Source organism: Nelumbo lutea, chromosome 1 (assembly GCF_056320005.1).
Source record: "Nelumbo lutea isolate HS-2025 chromosome 1, American lotus-T2T, whole genome shotgun sequence".
Lineage (NCBI taxonomy): Eukaryota > Viridiplantae > Streptophyta > Magnoliopsida > Proteales > Nelumbonaceae > Nelumbo > Nelumbo lutea.
In genome coordinates, this window is record NC_142684.1 from 79,127,250 (window position 1) to 79,135,372 (window position 8,123).

Genomic DNA, 8,123 nt, shown 5'->3' on the forward strand with positions numbered 1-8,123 from the left:
ATGGCGGATCCACTCATGGATGGTCTCTGCATGGTCAATGAAGAGAACAGCGGGAGAAGAGCAGGTCGGGGTTGGCGTAAGTATGACAAGACAACAGTTTTCAAGTCTAAGAATCTCGAAGCCGAGAGGAAGAGGAGGAAGAAACTAAAAGACAGGCTCATGAGTTTACGTGCATTAGTCCCAATTATAACAAATGCAATCACTCCAACTTCTCTGTTTCCTTTTCCCTCTAGCTATCTTTGATCAGTCCTGCCTGTTGGAGTATTGGGTGCCACCCCATATAAGACTTCACTGAGTTTATTTGAATTATCTGTTGGGTTTTCAGATGAATAAAGCCGCCATCATCGATGATGCGATCAATTATATTAAGGGCCTAAAGGAGCAAGTGAAGGGTCTCAGTGAACAGCTTCAAGAGATAGCAGTGCCGTGTGAAGAGGAAATACACAAGCCCAGGAGTGGTGAGGATGATACGACAGGTGGGATTGAGAAATGCGATATAAAGGTAATTCTCTCTAGATCTTTGTGTAAACGTACGTCTTCCTTAATTATTTTCTTAATTTATTGTCTGGGAAGATTTTGAACCTTCCAGTTTTGTTACTTGGTTTCCACAGACAGACGTCAAAGTGACTCATGTAGATGAGAATAAGTTGTGTATAAAGATAACCTCTGAGAAGAAGAGAGGAGGATTCACTAAACTGATGGAGGCCATGAGTGGTCTAGGCTTTGAGGTTACTGACACCAGCCTTACCACCTCGGAAGGTGTAAGTATGATTTCCTTCTATGTAGAGGTAAGTTGGAAATTAAAAAGGAAAAAACTTTATTGTTGCAGTTACCACATACACTTCCATGTGATCACATTACACATATAATAGTTTTTTTCTCTTCTTTTTCAAAAGAAAGAAGCCACTCAAAACATAATTAGGATAACATCAGGATTCAGGAGCCCCCTTTTACAGCAGGAAATGGACTGATGAATTAGGGGGGGGGGGGGGGGGTTGAGTAAAAGGAACGAAAGATTTGTTAGCTGTTTTTGCCTTTCTAGCTATGTCATGAACTACACACATGTATTTGGAAAGAGTACAAATGCAAATATGTAGAATGCAAAACCTTATATTTTGTATTATTTTCTATGTATTTGCATTTGTATTCTTTCCAAACTGAGTGAATATGTAGAGACTCCATGATGCCCAAAACTTTTCTTTATGTTGGGTGATTATTAACTATTCAAACTTCAAATTTTAGAGTATTATTTGTTCTAATTATTAACTAGCTATATGATTTATTTTTGTGATATTTCATTTTTTTTTCAGGGAACTCATGTTGGAAAGGTGCAGGCGGTTGGGCAACTGAGAGAGTTTTTGTTAGGGAGGATTGGAGGCCTCTAGAGCAGCAAAACACTTGGAGTTTCATGGAAGATATCCCCAAGTTCATCTGCCTGATTAAAATTAAAATTAAACATCTGTGCTTCTGATGTTTAGTTACGTTGCTATTCTGCAACTCATAGCTCATTGGCCAATCATTGAATAGAGTTAATAATTAGTAACTCTGTTGTTAAATTAAAATACCATCATGAACGCTTTAAATTTGATTTTAATATATAATAATAATTTTCATTCTATATATATATATATATATATTTTGGATAGATATTCACTTAACTAATTGATTAAGGGCTGGGTGTCAAACAAATAATTAACGAAAGTAGGCCGTCAGTAAATGGATTTGTTTTGTTAAGATCATTAGATGGATGGTATAAATCAACATTTCATCGCTGCCCTCTACGTGGCAAGTTGTCAATAACTGAAGTGCTTTTTTTCTTTTTTCTTTTTTTGAGAAAATCAATAACTGAAGTGCTGAGATCAAAGCACAACTTTTCTTCGTATTTAGACTCGATGTGGTTGTTATGTAGGCATTTTACCGTATCAATATCATAGATGAAGTGAATGGAGTGTAAGGGAACATGTCAAAACACCTCCCTTTCCCTTCCACAGGGGGTATTTCCACTCAGTTGTCTTTTGAGGTGCCTAGCAGATTTATTCACGGGTCGGGCTTCAGGCTCGGTATCATAACGTTTCAGGTTCAGGTTTTGGGTTGGACCATCAAATTTTGACAAAAGCTAAGCCCGAGTCTCATTCATGAACAGATTTAGGGTCTATTTGATTCAAGAAAATAAGAATTTAGAATCAGAATCGGAATGATTCATTCCCATTTTGGATGTTTGCTTAAACGTCCATTCTAGGCGGAATGGGATTCTCCTATATGGGGGGAATGCCCATTCCTGACCCCACCCCAGGGAATGCCATTCCCATTCCCGGGGTGCCATTCCCATGTGTGTTTCATGATACCAAAATGTAATACACACCTGCAATGAAACATGACATTCCCCCCACATGGTGTACGGGTAAGTATTAACTCCACGTGGTAAGTATTTTAGTTGAAAGAGCTGGTGGTAATGGACCCTGTACAGCCAACGGTTCCTCTCCCCACTTAGATTTAATACTTACCACGTGTTACTTACTACAACACAAGATGAATCCCATTTAATAGACACCTCTTAATAGAATTTCTTTATGCATTTTTCTGTATTTTTTCTGCAAATGGTGTTTCTGCATTTTTTTCTGCAAAATTCTTACATTTTTTTTAACAATTTTGAGTATTTCATGCATTTTTCTGAATTTTCTACAAAATTACTGTAATCTCTGCATTTCCTATAAAATATTTGCATTTTTTGGTATGCATTTTTTCTGCAAAATTCTTACATTTGGTTTTTTTTTTTTTACAATTTCTGCAAATTTTGAGTATTTCATGCATTTTTCTGAATTTTCTACAAAATTATTGCAATCTCTGCATTTCCTGTAAAATTTTTGCATTTTTTGGTATTTTCATGCATTTTCTTCTTTTTTTTTTTATTAGGGACAAAATTGAAAATCATGGCTGAATCCAATTCCAGCCTCTTAATAGCATAAATCAGAATCTGACTCTGATTCCAGTCTGAATCAAACAACCAAATGAAATACACCATTCCAATTCCAATTCCAAGGGATTCCGAATCTAATTCCGATTTTGATCACGAACCAAATGGGCCCTTAGTTCCTAATAGCGCATATGCATTCAAAACTACATTAAACAATCATGCATTCTTTCATGTTCTAAAACACGTTGTTTTCTTAACCACCATTTCTATGATTCAACTACATACATTTACATTGATACTTAAAACACCACAATACCAAACACTATGTAGGTGAGCATTTGCTATTATGGTGTTTTAAATCTCAACATTTCAATTTAAATTACAGTTTAACAATCAAAGTGGAAAAATCCCCAAACACACACTGATATCACACATGATAATTGAAGGTGATGCGAAAACTATTGTTGAGCTTCTATTGGTAGCCAACAATTCTGAACCACCGTGGCATATGCGGTCTTTGATTGCTAACTACATAAGACTTATAGGCATCCATAACAACTGTGTGGTTTATTACAAGCCTTGCAATTGCAATATTGTGGCTAATAAGATAGGAATTCATAACAAAGTATTTATTGGATTGGATTTAGTCCATTTGCAATGGATTTATATTGGATTAAGTCAGACTGAACTAACATTTGGTCTATTGATAGAAAAATAAGAATACAGGTGTCAATAGACGAGGTCTAGATTGGACCTAGTCCATTTGTAATGGATTTATATTGGATTAGGTCAGATTGAACCAACACCTGGTCTGGTGATAAAAAAACATAAGAATACATGTACAAATAGACCAGGTCTGGATTGGCCCTAGTCCATTTGTAATGGATTTATATTGGATTAGATCAAATTGAACCAATATCTGGTCTATTGATTAAAAATAAAAATAAGAATACAGGTATAAATGGACCAGGTCCAAATTGGAACAAATTTAAATTAGGGTAAATCTCTTAAACTATCCCTACTATTCACGAAATTGACAAGTTGTACCCTTACTGTTTAGATATTGTCTTGTGATACTCTTAAGTTTTCTGACAATTAACATTATCATTAAGTGCTAACGAAAAGAAATGAAATGTTAAATTTGCCCTCACTATTCGTTAAATTTCATCACCTCTTCTTCTTCTCTTTCTCCTTCCTCCATCTTCATCTTTGTTCATCGTCTTCTTGATGGTGAACGAAGAACTACCATCAACATCATCGTAGCCAAAAATGACAGCGGCCATTGCTGTTTTGCCCAGAGACTATTGTTTTGCTCAACGTAGGCAACGCCTCTTCTTCTTCACTATCCCTCTCCCCGACGGCAGCTACAATGAACCACTCCCCGACGGTCATCGGTGGTGCAACCGTTCCACTCCCCGTCTTTCACTACAAGCTAAAAAAACTGTTGCAAATTCTTATTTTTTTATTAATTCTCTATTTTCTTTTCAGCTACAACAATCAACTGGCGTTCGCAGGCGTCACTCCAGCATCTAAACCCAACACAACGGCAATCGACTACATTCCCCTTGTGCCAAATAACACCTCACAAGTGACAAAAGTAATCAGAAACCCAAACAAACAAGAATTTATGATTTTCTTGTGCTAAGTATGTCGCCCCATTTCCTATAAAAGAAAATGTTTAAAAGGCGCAACTAGGGTTACCTAAAATCCCTCTGAATCTCCATACGAAAACATAAAATCACAGCTGAGAAAAAAAATAAAAGAACTGATGGCCGGTAAGGTCGAAAGTGGTCAGATAAAGACGATGACAGTGGTGGCGATGGCGACGAAGAGATGGCGAGTGGAACGGTTATGGAGTGGTTTGTTGTAGCTGCCACTGGGGAGAGGGATGGTGAAGAAGAAGGGAGACAGACGAAGAGCAAAATTGGGTTTTGAAGAAAATTTATACATCACGTGGTGTCACGTGTGTATGAATTTCGATGGAACATTAACGGATATTAACGGTAGGGGTAGAGCTAGTTAATTGTTAGAAAACTTGAGGGTACCACAAGACAATACCTAAATAGTAAGGGTACATCTTGTCAATTTCGTGAACAGTAGGGGTAATTTAAGAGATTTACCCTTTAAATTAAAACCAATTTGAACAGATTGGATGGTCCAAGCATTGAATTGGACTGATCTAAAATGGTCCATTGGATTGGACCTAGTGCATTTGTAATGGACTCATATTGGATCAAATCTGGTTCAATTGACACCCCTAGTTGGAGGGTTTGGAGTGCAAAAGGGAGAGATCTGTTTCTCTTGGGCTTAGGGGCAAGGCAGGCTACTTCCTCCCTTTTATTGTTTTATCTTTCTTTTGATAATGGTTAATAAAATCCTAAAATGGCTGCCCATCCACTTATAGCAAATTTGGGGTTAAGGCTCTGTTTGGGAGGGATATAAATACAAATACATATAGTGCAAAACCTTATATTTTATATTATGTTATATATATTTATATTGTACATATATTTGTATTTGTACTCTTTCCAAAGTAAACCTAAAAAAATTAATGAAATCACAACACTATAATTCCAAATACCATCCAAGTGGAAATGACTCAATGAGTTGTCAGATTCTCATTCTAATTCAAGATAAATATTATATTTATGTTGACTACATATTCCAAATAATAGATTTGTTTTGTTTTATTATTGGATTGAATAAATATACACCAAAATCCATTTCATTTAAAGAAAAAAAGTGAAACTCCTATTTTGTATGCATTTCACATATTGGTGATTCAGTTGGAATGATAAGTATCAATACTTGTTTTCATTTGATGCAGGTCATAAAATTAAACTCAATAAGACATTGTTAACCTATGCTTGCACACACGTGCACTAGTATATATGAAGTGAAGATTTGTGACAATCCAAATCCAACCCGAAGTCTTTCAACAATTTCTATTGGGTTAGGGCAATCCTAACCCAATTTAACCCCGCCAGCCCGACTTGTATACTGGCGACGTGTCACTTGCTTGTGCTTCTTTTTTACACCTTTGTCATTGTGTTATCAAACTAATGTAACCCTTTACCCAAAAAAATAGGGTAAAATATAAAAACCTCCCTTGAAGTTTTTGATAATCATAAAAACCTCCCCTATTGTTTTATTATAACAAATACTTTCTCTAAACTTTTGAGTAACTCGACAAAAACCTCCTTTCCATTACTGACCCAAACAGAAAATGTTAAAATGATGCATCAATTTTTTTTATATACCGATTTTACCCTTTTATAAATTATTTTTACATACAATATTACTTGAATAACCCCATTATAAACTAAACAGACACCCAATCGACCCCATGATAGATTACTCTGAGAGAGGAGCCCCGTATGAAACCAATCATCTCAAGAAAAGAGAAACCCCTAAAGAACATCTACTCTTTCAATCTTCCAACCCTTGAAACCCCGATCCATTGCAAAAGATAAACTTTTGTTATTGTGGACTTTTTCTCTTCAAGCTATGGAGAATGCAAAGCTTTCCATCCAAAGGTATGATTAGTCTCTACCATTATTCATCATATGGAAGCAAATTCAGTACCATTCTTTTCTTTATTTGTTTCTTCCAAAGTTGAAACTCGATACCAAAATCAAAGAAAAGGGTTTCACAGGTTTAAATCCAGACTTTTGTTATGTTCTTTTTCTTTATACAGGTATGTCTAATTGTAGAAATAAGCCCAGATGTACAGTTTGTTCAAGTGAACTATGAGGAAAAAGAGCTCCTTGCTTTGGTTGCTCGTGTTAATAACTTAATATACAGATCAACGTGGGTACTAAAAGGTCTAGAATAAAGACTAGAGAGGACTCAAGTGTATGTTTGGAGTGTAATTTATCTTAAATTTTGAAGCAAAGTGATAAAACCATGAAGAAGATGATAACCAAAATCGTAGAATTCAGAGAAGGAGAAGAATTTCAATGGGAGAAAAATTATTCTCATAAACTTGTATTTCAAAGGGACGTCGGTTACAGTATATATATACAAGTTACAAAGCAAAAAAAGCATAGTAAGTAGAAAAATAGTAAGTCTAGTAATGGTCACCTCTATAATTTAGGACTTCTAATTATAGAGGATATTATACACCTTCCTATTAGCATACTTTCTTATTACTCCCCCTCAAGTAGGAGCATGCGGATCCGAAATGCCCAACTTGCAAAGAAGAAATTGAAATTGGTGCTTGCCAAGACCTTTAGTGAACAAATTCGCTAATTGTAAATGTGATGGAAGATAACGCGGTAAGATTTCGCCAGAAAACAACTTCTCACATACGAAATGGCAATCCACTTCAATATATTTAGTCCTCTCATGGAAAACAAGATTGTTTGCAATGTGTAAAGCCGCATTGTTGTCGCAGAAAAGACTAGTGGCTCCTAACTGCAGTATTAATAATTCACTTAATAATCTCCGCAACCAGATCACTTCACTAGTAGCCATGGCCATGGCTCTATATTCTGCTTCTACCGAGGATCTAGACACAGTAGGTTGTTTCTTGCTCCTCCAAAGTATAGGGGAAAAACCAAGCTGGAAGTACAAACCGGTCACTGATTTTTTGGTCAAAGGACAACTTGCCCAATCTGCATCACAGTATCCTCGCAATACCATATCATTCTCACCATTTAGCAGTATGCCTTGCCCTGGACATCCTTTGAGATATCTTAGAACACGTACTAGGTCGTTCCAATGCTCAACTCGGGGTTGCTGGATGAATTAGCTAAGCACATGCACAACATAAGTGATGTCGGGCCTCGTGATTGTTAAGTATAACAGCCGTCCTACCAATCTTCGGTACTGATTTGGATCAGAATGAAAACTCCCATTGGCATACCCCAAATGATGATTTTGTTCAATTGGGGTGTCTACAGGTTTCCATCCAGTCAATACAGTTTCTTTCAAAATGTCCAAAACAAACTTGCGTTGATTCAAAAACAAATCGGTAGTAGACCGAGCTACTTCTATTGCAAGGAAGTATTTCAAATTTCCTAAGTCCTTTATCTTGAAACAACTATTGAGATACGCCTTGAATTCTGCACACGTTTTTGAACTATTCCCAACTAGTATAATATCATCAACGTACACCAAGAGACCAAGAAAAATGTTTTCATTTCTATATATGAAAAGAGTACTTTCCACAATGGATTGCTTGAAACCATACTCACGCAAGGATGCT

The 8,123-nt window shown here is 36.2% G+C and overlaps 1 protein-coding gene across 1 annotated transcript; it reads left to right on the plus strand.

Moving 5' to 3' along the window:
- On the plus strand, positions 1-1,561 carry LOC148875596 (transcription factor DYT1-like). Its single transcript, XM_088965040.1, has 4 exons — positions 1-195; positions 326-502; positions 612-788; positions 1,311-1,561. Exons 1-4 carry the CDS (start codon positions 1-3, stop codon positions 1,383-1,385), a joined length of 624 nt encoding a protein of 207 aa, XP_088821166.1. The 3' UTR covers positions 1,386-1,561.
- Positions 1,562-8,123: the final 6,562 nt, after the last annotated feature.

Excerpts from the sequence above, each read along its gene's own strand:
- LOC148875596 (XM_088965040.1), top strand. The coding sequence starts at position 1 with ATGGCGGATCCACTCATGGATGGTCTCTGCATGGTCAATGAAGAGAAC. Across the intron at positions 196-325 it reads TAGTCCCAATTATAACAAAT|ATGAATAAAGCCGCCATCAT; the intron begins GCAATCACTCCA and ends TTGGGTTTTCAG. Across the intron at positions 789-1,310 it reads TGATTTCCTTCTATGTAGAG|GGAACTCATGTTGGAAAGGT; the intron begins GTAAGTTGGAAA and ends TTTTTTTTTCAG.